Raw genomic sequence first — 15,834 nt, 5'->3', positions numbered from 1 at the left:
CATGTGAATAATATAAATACAGTCTATTATACAGCATCATTCACATGTGAATAATATAAATACTGTCTATTATACAGCATTATTCACATGTGAATAACATAAATACAGTCGATTATACAGCATTATTCACTTGTGATTAATATAAATACAGTCTATTATACAGCATTATTCACATGTGAATAATATACATACAGTCATTATACAGCATTATTCACATGTGAATAATATAAATACAGTCTATTATACAGCATTATTCACATGTGAATAACATAAATACAGTCTATTATACAGCATTATTCACTTGTGATTAATATAAATACAGTCTATTATACAGCATTATTCACATGTGAATAATATAAATACAGTCTATTATACAGCATTATTCACATGTGAATAACATAAATACAGTCTATTATTCACATGTGAATAACATAAATCCAGTCTATTATTCACATGTGAATAACATAAATACAGTCTATTATACAGCATTATTCACATGTGAATAATATGAATACAGTCTATTATACAGCATTATTCACTTGTGATTAATATAAATACAGTCTATTATACAGCATTATTCACATGTGAATATTATAAATACAGTCTATTATACAGCAGTATTCACATTTGAATAACATAAATGCTGTCTATTATACAGCATTATTCACATGTGAATAATATAAATACTGTTTATTATACAGCATTATTCACATGTGAATAATATAAATACAGTCTATCATACAGCATTATTCACATGTGAATAATGTAAATGCAGTCTATTATACAGCATTATTCACATGTGAATAACATAAATACAGTCTATTATACAGCATTATTCACTTGTGAATAATATAAATACAGTCTATTATACAGCATTATTCACATGTGAATAATATAAATACAGTCTATTATACATTTAAGTACAGTCAAAAAGGAACATATGCATTATACAGTCTGATGGCTGTCGGAACTTGAAGGCCATCTTTGTGTTGTCTTCGCCTCGGTAGTGCAGCACTGGACTGAAGAAGACCGATTGTAGATATTTTTAGTCCCACTTTGAAATCATTGACTGGAAAGGTCACGGACTGCGTTAGCATGAATACATGCAGGAATTTTAGACATTTTCCATTCAAATACGTACTGATTTACTTCCGTCCCCTTTCTGTCATTTTCCTTCCTCAGCACAGTTGATTATTATAGTTTCATGATGTGGGTTTACAGTTGATTTAATGAAGTGAACCAAGGAGAAACATTCATTTATCATTTCTATATTGGAATAAATCCATAATTAGGACTTAGAGGGTCATTATGGTATTGATATGACCCTAAAATACCAGCTTGTAATGATATGACAGCATTGTTGTTAACGTCATTTTTAGCGATGGATTAGTTTCGACGGTAAACCGCAGCTTTTAACGCACACAACCGACATCTAAAGAACTTAAACTTATATGGCATCTTTTTAAGTCGTCCAACTTTACTGAGTATTCCATCTAATGATACATTATTAGCTGTATTTTTGGCCATATTGGGCCAAAAATACTAAACTAATCTGTCTGGAGCCGCAAAAATTAAAAGTCTTATATAAGTGTTATAATGAAGGCAACACATGATGTAAGTGTCTATATTAGCCTACTATCAAAATGACTATGTGTCGCAGGCTGATGCAAATCGTCGTTGACATAAATGTTTATGTAATATTTATTCTACACATTTGTACAGTATTGGAAAACATTAATAAAACAGAGGGTGAAATAACCCCTGGAAATGACAGAATGGCCAAATGTATAGATGTGTGTGTCCAAGTTAAAGGAAACGACAGGCTGTCTTCTTCTCATGGATTTATGACAATCTTTGCAAGCTGGGTAACTTTTGCTGTGGTCTGGAACAACATGGCACACAAACAACTATCAGAAATGCAGCCATTATTACATACATATAATATGTTGTGAGACATGCAAATATGGATTTAATACACAGAGGACATAAGTAAAATAAGTAAAATGAGCTTAACTATACCTACAAACGAGGGATAATAATGCAATATGTACATACAGCTAGCCTAAATAGCATGTTAGCATCGAGTATTATTTGGTCATGCACTGACAAAATAGGCCTGATTAGCACTCCACATAAGTCGATAACATCAACAAAGCTTACTTAAGCGCATTAACCCACCGCATGAAAAGTTTGGTGGACAAAATGAGACAAAGAAGGAGTGGCAGTGTCGGAGAAACTTGTACATGTAAACAAACTACGGTGAGTCCCGTCACGGCTGCTGCTAATAAGGGCGACGGGTGATTAGATAACAAGCCCCAGCTGGGCAATCTACTCACCTGCCACTGTGTTCGAGGCCGGTCCTTACACACCCCGCTCCGCGGCAGGCCCGCAGACCACGCCCCCCCTCCACATTAAGTATTTTTATTTATTTAGACAAAACAATGTTTGGAAAGTATGATAATATACTGTAATATTTGTTGCAATATTGGATACTATTAAAGTTGAAAAGGCATGCAATTTCAAGCAGTACATAAATTTTTTCTGTCAAAATGAAAAAAATAATTTACTATTTATTTTACTTGTTGGAGTCAGTTATTTGGCCCTGCGATGAGGTGGCGACTCGTCCAGGGTGTACCTCGCCTTCCGCCCGATTGTAGCTGAGATAGGTTCCAGCGCCCCCCGCGACCCCAATGGGAATAAGCGGTAGAAAATGGATGGATGGATGGAGTCAGTTATTTGTGGTTCTAGTGTTGTTGGGTTTTTTTTGTTTTTTTTTAAATGCACTGTAGCACCTTGAGGTTGTTTGTTCAATGTAAAGTGCTTTCACAAATAAAATCTATTATTATTATTATTATTATTATTATTATAATAAGTACTTTATTGACACATATCATTTCCAGGTGTTTGCGGGCCAGATAAAATGTTGCCGCGGGCCAGATCTGGCCCCCGGGCCTTGACTTTGACACCACTGTGCTGGCAGGAAATGGGTTGTCAAGCTAGAATTGTCTTTATTACCTCACAAAAATTTGACACACAGATTTATATTCACCCATTTTGCAATACATTTATTTTGATGTTTAGTGACTTTCTGCCACAAACAGTCCAAGTAAAACTCTTAAACGTAGCAAAGTTCAAATGTTTTTAGCTTTCTGCCATTCTAATTACATGGTGCCAAGACATGTTTATTACTACATTATTATATGACTCGATTATATATTATTTATTATTATTGTGTGACGACTCTTTACTCTTTGCCATGAATTGATTTACGTGGACCCCGACTTAAACAAGTTGAAAAACTTATTGTAGTGTTACCATTTAGTGGTCAATTGTGCGTTATATGTACTGTACTGTGCAATCTACTAATAAAAGTTTCAATCAATCAATCAATCAAAACTCTTACACAGAGTCATCTGTGAACATTTCCAGTTATTAATATCAGCCAGAAAATGGGTTAAAAGTGTCAATAATGGTATCGTTCTCCTTTTGTGTCACAGGGAAGTCAAATGTGTATCTCCAGCTGGACCTGGAGGCAGAGTTTCACTTCACTCACCTCATTATGACATTCAAGGTAGCTTTGTTCAACAGCGTCAATAAATTGCCAAAAAAAAAATCTATATATATATATATATATATTTTTTTTTTTTGCAGACATTCCGTCCGGCAGCCATGTTGATCGAACGGTCGGCCGACTTTGGGCGCAACTGGCAGATCTACCGCTACTTTTCCCACGACTGCGCCGCCAACTTTCCCGGCGTATCCCAGGGTCCTTTGCACAGCATCAACGACATCATCTGTGAGACGCGTTACTCTGACATCGAGCCGTCCACGGAGGGAGAGGTCAGTGCTCGAGATAATGGGCCCCATTCAGCAATAAGTTCCTAACTTTTCCTCTTATCTGTCTTCTTAAGTGATTTCCTAAGAGGAGTCCATTCAAATTCATGACATGTTCTTAAACGGCCAAATTGTTCCCACCTGCTGTTCTTAAGATGCTGAATGCCAAATGGTTAGCGCGTGCGTGTCTATCATAATTTGCATATAAACACGGCCTTATTTTCCCAATATGCATATGTAAACACCCTTAATTCTGTAATTTGCATAGGTAAACACCCTTAATTCCCCATATAAGGGCACAATTCAAACATCAAACACACGGAGAAAACACAAACAGATTACAGAAGAGCAATTCGTATTATCCCGCGGGGGAAATACATAATGTCAAAACGTAAGTTTAAGAAAGGGGGGACTCCTGAGGTAGCCCAAAGCGTTCAAATAAATATTCGTCACTTCGGGCAAATAGGTCTTCATGGTCGTGAAATATGCGCTCCCTCCCCAGGGCACGATCTATCTAGCTATCTAGCTATGTATATATATATATATATATATATATATATATATATATATATATGTGTATATATAATATATACAGTATATATGTATATATATATGTGTGTATATAATATATATATATGTATATATATATATATATATATACAGTATATATATGTGTATATATATATATATATATACAATATATATATATATATATATATATATATATATATATATATGTATATATATATATGTATATCTATATGTATATATGTATATATATATATATATATATATATATATACACAGTGTATATATATATATATATATATATATATATATATATATATATATATATATATATATATATATATATATATATATATATATAGTTAAGTTTATTATATCACAATTTAATTAATTCATGAAAATGTTTCCTTTTTTGTGGAAAAATGTAATCTGTTATTTTGCAATTAAATAATTAATATTTTTATCATCAACTTAATCGGCTTAAAAACTACATTCACAAAAAATAAGTAAAATACATTTAAAATAATAATAAAATATACTTTTTTTTCTAAAAAAAACAAAAAGATAAAATGTCACAATTTTATCAATTTGTGGAAATATTTTTATTTTTCTGTGGAAAAATGTAATCCATTATTTTGTGTTTTAATTAAATAATTCAGATTTTGGCTTAAAAACTACATAAAAAAAGTAAAATAAACTAAAAAAAAAAAAATATATATATATATATATATATAATTACTTTTTTTAACTAAAAAACAAACAAAAAAAATGTCACAATTTAATAAATTCGTGGAAATGTTTTCTTTTTGTGTGGAAAAATGTAATCCATTATTTTGCAATTAAATAATTAATGTTTGTATCATCAACTTAATGGGCTTAAAAACTACATATATATATATATATATATATATATATATATATATATATATATATATATATATATATATTATATGAATGTAACATTAGACAATAGAAGTAAGGGAACTTGTCACACTTAAGAACAAATAGCTCTGGAGCACTCGTAGATTTTGTTCTTACCTACGAACAAATCTCAGCTAAGAAAACATTGGTAAATATAAAAAATCTTAAAAACTTCGTAAATGGGCCTAAGAACAAAATGTGTTCTTAAGAACGGTTGCTGAATGGGGCCCATTGCCTTTTGTACTTTACCTGATTATTTAAATGTTTGTCCATGTTTGCTGTAGGTCATCTACAGAGTGTTGGAGCCGGCGATCAGGATTGAGGATCCATACAGTCCTAACATCCAGAGTAGGTCCTCATCCATATGTCTATCAATGCAACTATTAAAACAAACCCAAAACCAGTGAAGTTGGCACGTTGTGTAAATGGTAAATAAAAACAGAATACAATGATTTGCAAATCCTTTTCAACTTATATTCTATTGAATAGACTGCAAAGACAAGATACTTAATGTTCGTTTTTTTTTTGCAAATAATAATTAACTTAGAATTTAATGGCAGCAACACATTGCAAAAAAGTTGTCACAGGGGCATTTTTACCACTGTGTTACATGGCCTTTCCTTTTAACAACACTCAGTAAACGTTTGGGAACTGAGGAGACACATTTTTGGAATTCTTTCCCATTCTTGCTTGATGTACAGCTTAAGTTGTTCAACAGTCCGGGGGTCTCCGTTGTGCTATTTTCAATGGGAGACAGGTCTGGACTACAGGCAGGCCAGTCTAGTACCTGCACTCTTTTACTATGAAGCCACACTGTTGTAACACGCATCGTCTTGCTGAAATAAGCAGGGGCGTCCACGATAACGTTGCTCGGATATGTTGCTCCAAAACCTGTATGTACCTTTCAGCATTAATGGCGCCTTCACAGATGTGTAAGTTACCCATGTCTTGGGCACTAATACACCCCCATACCATCACACATGCTGGCTTTTCAACTTTTCGCCTATAACAATCCGGATGATTATTTTCCTCTTTGGTCCGGAGGACACGACGTCCACAGTTTCCAAAAACAATTTGAAATGTGGGCTCGTCAGACCACAGAACACTTTTACACTTTGCATCAGTCCATCTTAGATGAGCTCGGTGGCGTTTCTGGGTGTTGTTGATAAATGGCTTTCGCTTTGCATAGTTTTAACTTGCACTTACAGATGTAGCGACGAACTGTAGTTACTGACAGTGGTTTTCTGAAGTGTTCCTGAGCCCATGTGGTGATATCCTTTACACACTGATGTCGCTTTTTGATGCAGTACAGCCTGAGGGATCGAAGGTCCGTAATATCATCTCTTACGTGCAGTGATTTCTCCAGATTCTCTGAACCTTTTGATGATATTACGGACCGTAGATGGTGAAATCCCTAAATTCCTTGCAATAGCTGGTTGAGAAATGTTGTTCTTAAACAAATTGCTCACGCATTTGTTGACTAAGTGGTGACCCTCGCCCCATCCTTGTTTGTGAATGACTGAGCGTTTCATGGAAGCTGCTTTTATACCCAATCATGGCACCCACCTGTTCCCAATTAGCCTGTTCACCTGTGGGATGTTCCAAATAAGTCTTTGATGAGCATTCCTCAACTTTATCAGTCTTTTTTGCCACTCGTGCCAGCTTTTTTGAAACATGTTGCAGGCATCCAATTCCAAATGAGCTATTATTTGCAAAAAACAACAACATTTACCCGTTTGAACTTTAAATATCTTGTCTTTGCAGTCTATTCAATTGAATATAAGTTGAAAAGGATTTGCAAATCATTGTATTCTGTTTTTATTTACCATTTACACAAGGTGCCAACTTCACTGGTATTGGGGGTTTTGGGAAACCTCAATAGAAAGACACAAGTGACTCCTGACTGTAACACACACACACACACACACACACACACACACACACACACACACACACACACACACACACACTACAGTGCACAGATGGCAATAGCAGCTGTTTGTCTCCCACAAAGATGTGTTGTTCTTGGACACTCGCTCGACAACATGACACTCACATCCTGTGCATGAGCTGTCTCCTTGTCCGATATCTCGCTACAATTGACCCGAGTGGTGACCCCTTGACCTCTCAGTCCCCCCCCTTAAATGTCCATATTTTAGTTTTTTTTTTTACAAAAGAATCTCAAAGGTCCACCAAAAGAGTATTGGAAGTGTGCCGTAGCTGTAATACTAACATAACAGAGTGTGTGTCTATATATTCAATATTATCCACCTGTCCAATGGAATAGATGTTGTGTATCACATGCAACAAGGAGAGGGATATAGAAGGACACAAACAATAGCCATTGTTACACTGCAAAAACTGAAATCTAAGTAAGATTAAATATCTCAAATAAGGGTGATATTTGCTTATTTTCTGTCTGATAAGATCATTCTTCTCACTAAGCAGACTTTATGTTAGAGTGTTTTACTTGTTTTAAGTGTTTTGGTCCTAAATGATCTCAGTAATATTACAGCTTGTTGCTGAGATTTGATGACCTATATTGAGTAAAACATGCTTGAAACTAGAATATCAACTGTTGCAAAGCTGTGTCATCAACACTCACAAGTATAAAACTACTTTTATAAAGTAATAATTTCTTATTTCAAGCATGAAAATACAAATCATGACTTTGACACAATTGTGTTTTATAATTAAAACAGATGACAGCCAAATGGACTTTGCTGTTTTATTTTCAATGATACAATAGAAAATACGTACTCATATAGTAGTACAGTTGGCACAGTACAGTAAACTGACAGTTAATATTTAAACATTTAACATGTGACATTTCTAACTATTTTGAACAGAAATAGTTCATGCACATTCTGATAAATTCTTCAAAATTACAATTAAAAATTTTTTGGCCGGGAGCCTGGCTGTATATATGCGCACTAATTGACTAATTGGCACTTGGCGCGATGATGTCATGTTATCGATGGAAAAATGCATTTTTAGACAATATGATTTTCCTGAGCGGCTAGGAGACCCCGAGAGTAACAAGCGGTTGCCTTGTTGCCTTTCCATTAAGAACAATAAACTAGTTTTTAGTATAAGTTTGCTGGTTTCAAGAAATGTAATGCCGAGCGCATATCATTATGTCAAGATAATGGCACTAGCATTTACTTAATTTAAGAATATTTTTCAACATATTGAGCAAAAAGGTCTCTTTTTTTTCTACCAAGAAAGGTGCACTTGTTATTAGTGAGAATATACTTATTTTAAGGTATTTTTGGGTTCATTGAGGTTAGCTAATTTTACTTGTTTTGGAAAGTCTTGACAAGCCTAATGTTCTTGTTCTATTGGCAGATAATTTTGCTTAGTTCAAATAAAATACTCCTCATTTTTGGATTTTTTTTGTTTTGTTTTTGAACACTGACTTTTTGCAGTGCATGCATTCCAATGCAAGGTTGTATTACGAAGGAATTCACCATGCAAATTATGCAGATTCAACCAATCCCCGTGAATTATCCTCGATATTTACCCGCACATTTCTGACACAATACTGATAATGCAGCCTCCACCAATAGCTGTTATCGATCCGATATCGGCAAGAATAATACATATTTTTACCCTTTTAGTAGGGTGAAATGTGTCATGTCTGTGTGATCATGTTTTGTTTTAGTCATGTTCGGTTTTGTTTTTGGACTTTTTGTGCACTTTTGTTTGTTTTGTCACCATAGCAACCATTAGTTTTCACCTGTCACGTCACGCACCTGTTTCACGTTTTGAGTCACGCACCTGTTTTCACTAATCATGTCTGTAGTATTTAAGTTCATTGTTTTCAGTTTGTCTTTCTGGCGACATCCCGCATTTATTCTCTGCACATTCCTGACACTTGTTATTCATGCTTCATGCCATGCCACAGTAAGTGTTTATTAGTTTTACGTCCATAGTTTTGCCTTTGTCCTAGTTTTTGTTTCATTAGCCAAGTTTTTGTACTTCCGCCCTTGTGCGCACCTTTAGTTCAAATAAAATACCCCTAATTTTTACTCTTTTTTTTTTCTTGTTTTTGAACACTGACTAAATATATAAATTATTAATTGACTGTTTTTTTTATTTATTTACAGACAGACATAAAGTAATACAAAATTATGTCTGTCTGTAAATAAATAGATTAATTAATTCACTGTTTTTTATTTATTTGTTTACAGACAGACATAATTTTGTAATAAGTATGTCTGTCTGTAAATAAATAAATTAATTAATCGACTTTTTTAAATGTATTTATTTAGTCATTTACAGACAGATATAAAGTAATACAACATTATGTCTGTCTGTAAATAAATAGATTAATTAATTCACTGTTTTTTATTTATTTATTTACAGACAGACATAATTGTGGAATACATTATGACTTTCTGTAAATAAATAAATTAATTCATTTTTTAAAATGTATTTGTTTATTCATTTACAGACATATATAAAGTAATACAATATTATGTCTGTCTGTAAATAAATAGATTAATTAATGCACTGTTTTTTATTTATTTATTTATTTACAGACAGGCATAATTTTGTATTACATTATGTCTGTCTGTAAATAAATAAATTAATTGACTGTTTTTTATTTATTTATTTATTTACAGACAGACATAAAGTAATACAAAATTATGTCTGTCTGTAAATAAATAGATTAATTAATTCACTGTTTTTTATTTGTTTATTTACAGACAGACATAATTTTGTAATAAATTATGTCTGTCTGTAAATAAATAAATTAATTAATTGACTTTTTAAAATGTATTTATTTATTTACAGACAGACATAAAGTAATACAAAATTATGTCTGTCTGTAAATAAATAGATTAATTAATTCACTGTTTTTTTTTATTTTTTATTTACAGACAAACATCATTTTGTTTTACATTATGTCTGTCTGTAAATAAAAAAAATAAAAAAAGTGAATTAATTAAATTGAAAGACCCCAATATTTTGACAAAAATGCAATTTTATTGTCAGAATATTTATAACTCAAAAGTGTGATTAATCTGCTTAAAGGGGTCATGTTATGATCTTTTCTCCATTTAAAATACGTCCTTGTGGTCTACATAACATGTAATGGTGGTTCTTTGGTCAAAGTGTTGCATAGATGATGTTTTACACATCATCTTCAAGTTGCTCTACGACCATCCCTTCAGGATGCGGCTTTTTGTGGGCGGGTCTTATTTACGTGCCTCCACTTCGACTGCGTCTTCTGCCGTCATCCATGTTGTACTTTTTAGCGCTTCCATATGGAATCTACTGACAGATATAAGTTTGAACTACACGCTACTTTGAGTTAGAAATGGCAACAGTGGAGGATGCACGTGCATGTACGAGCCAGTCTGCCCCACAACGAGAGGATAAAGAAAAACAACGTCAGCGTCGGACTCGTGCAAAGATGTACATTTCTAGCACATATGGAGATATCTGCTGACGTCAGACTTGGGAAAAACGTCACAAAATGTGCAAATTCCAGTTTAGAGGAAGAAAGAAGGAAGGTAAGATTGTTTTCTAAATATCTCCCCAATGCCTCCGTGGTTTGTTTTCACATTTTTGGGACTTATGCAGATCCAAAATACACAAAAACAGGTACCAATTGGTAAGAAAAGTTGGTTTTGCATAATAGGTACCCTTTGAAATAGCACTAAATTATATAAAAACAAATATTGTTGCCTTGTGAAAAATGAATTGTTTAAATAATTATTCTTCTTGGTAAGACATTTTGAACATTTTAATGGGAAATCATTTAAACTTCCAGAGATTACTCCATATTGTTTTGATAGAATGTGGGAAAACAAGATTTTTTAAGAGTTTTCAGCTTGTTGCCGACAATGTGGGAACGATTTACCATGTCATTCGGAATTCAAAGTCAGTTTAGTCTAAGTGCTCGAGCAGATGATTAACAAGTTGTTTGAATGCCACACACGTGGTTCCTTCACGCTCCATCGGCCCTGACTTCCCCTCACTGGGCCAGAGGGGGTCACTTATATATGTTATCTGCCATATTTGGACTTACAAACCCCAAAACCAGTGAAGTTGGCACCTTGTGGAAATGGTAAATAAAAACAGAATACAATGATTTGCAAATCCTTTTCAACCTATATTTAATTGAATAGACTGCAAAGACAAGATATTTAACGTTCAAACTGGTAAACTTTGTTATTTTTTGCAAATATTAGCTCATTTGGAATTTGATGCCTGCAACATGTTTCAAAAAAAGCTGGCATGAGTGGCAAAAAAGACTGATAAAGTTGAGGAATGCTCATCAAACACTTTTTTGGAAAATCCCACAGGTGAACAGGCTAATTGGGAACAGGTGGGTGCCATGATTGGGTATAAAAGCAGCTTCCATGAAATGCTCAGTCATTCACACACAAGGATGGGGCGAGGGTCACCACTTTGTCAACAAATGCGTGAGCAAATTGTTTAAGAAACAACATTTCTCAACCAGCTATTGCAAGGAATTTAGGGTTTTCACCATCTACGGTCCGTAATATCATCAAAAGGTTCAGAGAATCTGGAGAAATCACTGCACGTAAGCGATGATATTACGGACCTTCGATCCCTCAGGCGGTACTGCATCAAAAAACGACATCAGTGTGTAAAGGATATCACCACATGGGCTCAGGAACACTTCAGAAAACCACTGTCATTAACTACAGTTGGTCGTTACACCTGTAAGTGCAAGTTAAAACTCTACTATGCGATGCGAAAGCCATTTATCAACAACACCCAGAAACGCAGCCGGCTTCGCTGGGCCTGAGCTCATCTAAGATGGACTGATTCAAAGTGGGAAAGTATTCTGTGGTCCACATTTGAAATTGTTTTTGTAAGCTGTGGACGTCGTGTCCTCCGGACCAAAGACGAAAAGAACCATCCGAATTGTTCTAGGCGCAAAGTTCAAAAGCCAGCATCTGTGATGGTATGGGGGTGTGTTAGTGCTCAAGGCATGGGTAACTTACACATCAAGGCACCATTAATGCTGAAGGGTACATACAGGTTTTGGAGCAACATATGTTGCCATCCAAGCAACGTTATCATGGACGCCCCTGCTTATTTCAGCAAGACAATGCCAAGCCACGTGCTACAACAGCATGGCTTCATTGTTATAGGCGCAAAGTTGAAAAGCCAGCATCTGTGATGGTATGGGGGTGTATTAGTGCCCAAGACATGGGTAACTTACACATCTGTGAAGGCACCATTAATGCTGAAAGGTACAAACAGGTTTTGGAGCAACATATGTTGACATCCAAGCAACGTTACCATGGACGCCCCTGCTTATTTCAGCAAGACAATGCCAAGCCACGTGTTACAACAGCGTGGCTTCATAGTAAAAGAGTGCGGGTACTAGACTGGCCTGCCTGTAGTCCAGACCTGTCTCCCATTGAAAATGTGTGGCGCATTATGAAGCCTAAAATAGCACAACGGAGACCCCCGGACTGTTGAACAACTTAAGCTGTACATCAAGCAAGAATGGGAAAGAATTCCACTTGAAAAGCTTCAAAAATGTGTCTCCTCAGTTCCCAAACGTTGTTGTTAAAAGGAAAGGCCATGTAACACAGTGGTAAAAATGCCAACTTTTTTGCAATGTCTTGCTGCCATTAAATTCTAAGTTAATGATCATTTGCAAACAAAAATTAAGTTTCTCAGTGTGAACATTAAATATCTTCTCTTTGCAGTCTATTCAATTGAATATAAGTTGAAAAGGATTTGCAAATCATTGTTTTTATTTACGAATTACACAACGTGACAACTTCCCTGCTTTTGGGTTTTGTATTATGTCTATTCTGTCGCCGCCTTTAAAGAAACAACATCAAGCATTCAGGTTGGAAATCTTTTGTTGTTGTTTTTGTAACAGACCAGTTGAAAATCACCAACTTGAGGGTGAACTTCACCAAGCTCCACACCCTGGGAGACAACCTGCTCGACCCCAGACCTGAAATCAAAGAGAAGTACTACTATGCCATCTACGAGCTGGTGGTACGCGGAAACTGCTTCTGCTACGGCCACGCCTCCGAGTGCGCCCCCATCGACGGCATCAAGGACGACATAGAAGGCATGGTGAGGCACCGTTCCCGTTCTCTCGCACCTAAGACAAAAAGCGCGTCAATTCGTTAACTTCGGTAAGTTTTGCAGGTGCACGGCAGGTGTGTGTGCAAACACTACACCGAGGGTTTGAACTGTGAGCACTGTGAGGACTTCTACAACGACATGCCATGGAGGCCTGCTGAGGGCCGCAACACCAATGCCTGCAAAAGTCAGTGCGCCCAACTTTTCACCCACTTTTCACAACTTTTTCCACGGCAGAGATATTAACAATTAATAATCTTACCCTTGATTTTAATGGTATTCAACAGTGTTGCGTTTTGGACCAGTTGTTCCTCTCAGGGAATTCAAGTCACAAGTCGCTCCCAAGCTCTTTACGACACTTAAAGCTGAGTTGAAAAACCACCAGAGACAGAATAGGTATTTTGTAATATATTTGCAAAGCTTTGCATATATACATTGAGACCAGTCCAGCATAGAACATTCTATCGCGTCGCCAAGATGGTCATCTGACCAAACCCTCTCCCCTCTAAAGTCCCTGGCAGTCATGTCTCTCTAGCCAAAACAAATGCCTATTATCGCTCTTTCTAACATTCCAAAGCTTCAAGGTTAACACACACAGTTTACTTGCAGACAAACAGAAAGAGAACAAATGGAAAAACACGAGCTGTTTTCAAATATGACTATGAAATAAAAGAAGTAACACTTAAATTCGGATATATGTAATTATCTGCCTCCGACAACAGTTATATCTAACATACTTACAGTTTAACAGGATAAACCTTGTCAAATGATCAATGTTTATCAATCAATCAATGTTTATTTATATAGCCCTAAATCACAAGTGTCTCAAAGGGCTGCACAAGCCACAACGACATCCTCGGTACAAAGCCCACATAAGGGCAAGGAAAAACTCACCCCAGTGGGACGTCGATGTGAATGACTATGAGAAACCTTGGAGAGGACCGCATATGTGGGTAACCCCCCCCCCCTCTAGGGGAGACCGACTGCAATGAATGTCGAGTGGGTCTGACATAATATTGTGAGAGTCTAGTCCATAGTGGATCCAACATAATAGTAAGAGTCCAGACCATAGTGGGGCCAGCAGGACACCATCCCGAGCGGAGACGGGTCAGCAGCGCAGAGATGTTCCCAGCCGATGCACAGGCGAGCGGTCCACCCCGGGTCCCGACTCTGGACAGCCAGCACTTCATCCATGGCCACCGGACCTGTGCCCCCCGCCCTCCACAAGGAAGAGGGGAGCAGAGGAGAAAAGAAAAGAAACGGCAGATCAACTGGTCTAAAGAGGGGTCTATTTAAAGGCTAGAGTATACAAATGAGTTTTAAGATGTTAAGATGAGTTTTAAGATGTTAAGATGTTAAAATGATAACGAAATCATGTGTTAAATCACAAAGATTATTATCAAGGCTTAGGTCAGGCTGATTAGAAAGATAAATAATAATCAAATATGCTGCAAAATAATTCAAGCTGTCATATAAGTAGACTTTAGACTTCCTTTTTTATTGTCATTCAAATTTGAACTTTACAGCACAGAGAAGAACAAAATTTTGTTACATAAGCTCATGGTAGTGCAGGATAAAAAAGCAATAAGGTGCATATATAAATAATAAATATATATAAATAATATATAAATATATATATAAAATAAATAAATATATATAAATAAATAAATATATATAAATAAATAAATAGATTACTGTATAGATAGATATATATATATATATATATATATATATATATATATATATATACATATATATATATATATATATATATATATATATATATATATATATATATATATATTGCACTTTTTCACATGCGTCCACGTTTATGGATGTATGTTATATTGTCTTTTTAATTCCAGCGAGTTAATCCATTTTGGGGGGACTTGAGGGGATAATTTAATTTAATTATGATGCGTTCAAGAGTCTTACGGCCTGAGGGAAGAAGCTGTTACAGAACCTGGAGGTTCCGCTTCGGAGGCCGCGGAACCTCTTTCTAGAGTCCAGCAGTGAAAACAGTCCTTGGTGGGGGTGGGAGGAGTCTTTGCAGATTTTCTGAGCCCTGGTCAGGCAGCGGCTTTTTGCGATCTCCTAGATAGAAGTAAGACCCAAATATAGAAAAACCTAAAAAAAAAATGGACCTTTCAACTGTTGTTGTAGGAGGCATTTGATGCAGAAATTGAAGAGTTTAAATACATTTTTTTTATGTATGTTTGGACAAATGTGTCCAGATTCAATAAATGTAAATGGTTTAATGGCTCTAATTATCATACTAAAAGGAAAACATGCATACCCCCAATACGTCCACATATTCAGGAACATTCCTTTCCCCAGAATTGAATTGTCTGTTGATATCCTCTTTGTGGACAAAGTCATGGAATTTTAGGTCAGGCTGATCAATTAACTACATTTTTTAGAGATAACACTTTTAAATCGGTCAAATTTGACCAGAAC

General features: G+C 35.4%; 1 protein-coding gene across 2 annotated transcripts in view; it reads left to right on the top strand.

The window, feature by feature from the left end:
* The window catches only part of lamb2 (laminin, beta 2 (laminin S)), a 176,575-nt gene that overhangs the window by 76,536 nt on the left and 84,205 nt on the right, over window positions 1-15,834 (top strand). For both annotated transcript variants that reach the window (XM_061974168.1, XM_061974160.1), the window contains exons 5-9: window positions 3,498-3,571; window positions 3,652-3,840; window positions 5,568-5,631; window positions 13,166-13,368; window positions 13,444-13,564. In XM_061974168.1, coding sequence (XP_061830152.1) covers window positions 3,498-3,571; window positions 3,652-3,840; window positions 5,568-5,631; window positions 13,166-13,368; window positions 13,444-13,564 — 651 coding nt within the window. The remainder of the gene's footprint in view (window positions 1-3,497; window positions 3,572-3,651; window positions 3,841-5,567; window positions 5,632-13,165; window positions 13,369-13,443; window positions 13,565-15,834) is intronic.

Source organism: Nerophis lumbriciformis, linkage group LG01 (genome assembly GCF_033978685.3).
Source record: "Nerophis lumbriciformis linkage group LG01, RoL_Nlum_v2.1, whole genome shotgun sequence".
NCBI lineage: Eukaryota > Metazoa > Chordata > Actinopteri > Syngnathiformes > Syngnathidae > Nerophis > Nerophis lumbriciformis.
This window is presented reverse-complemented; position numbering and strand designations above follow the sequence as displayed.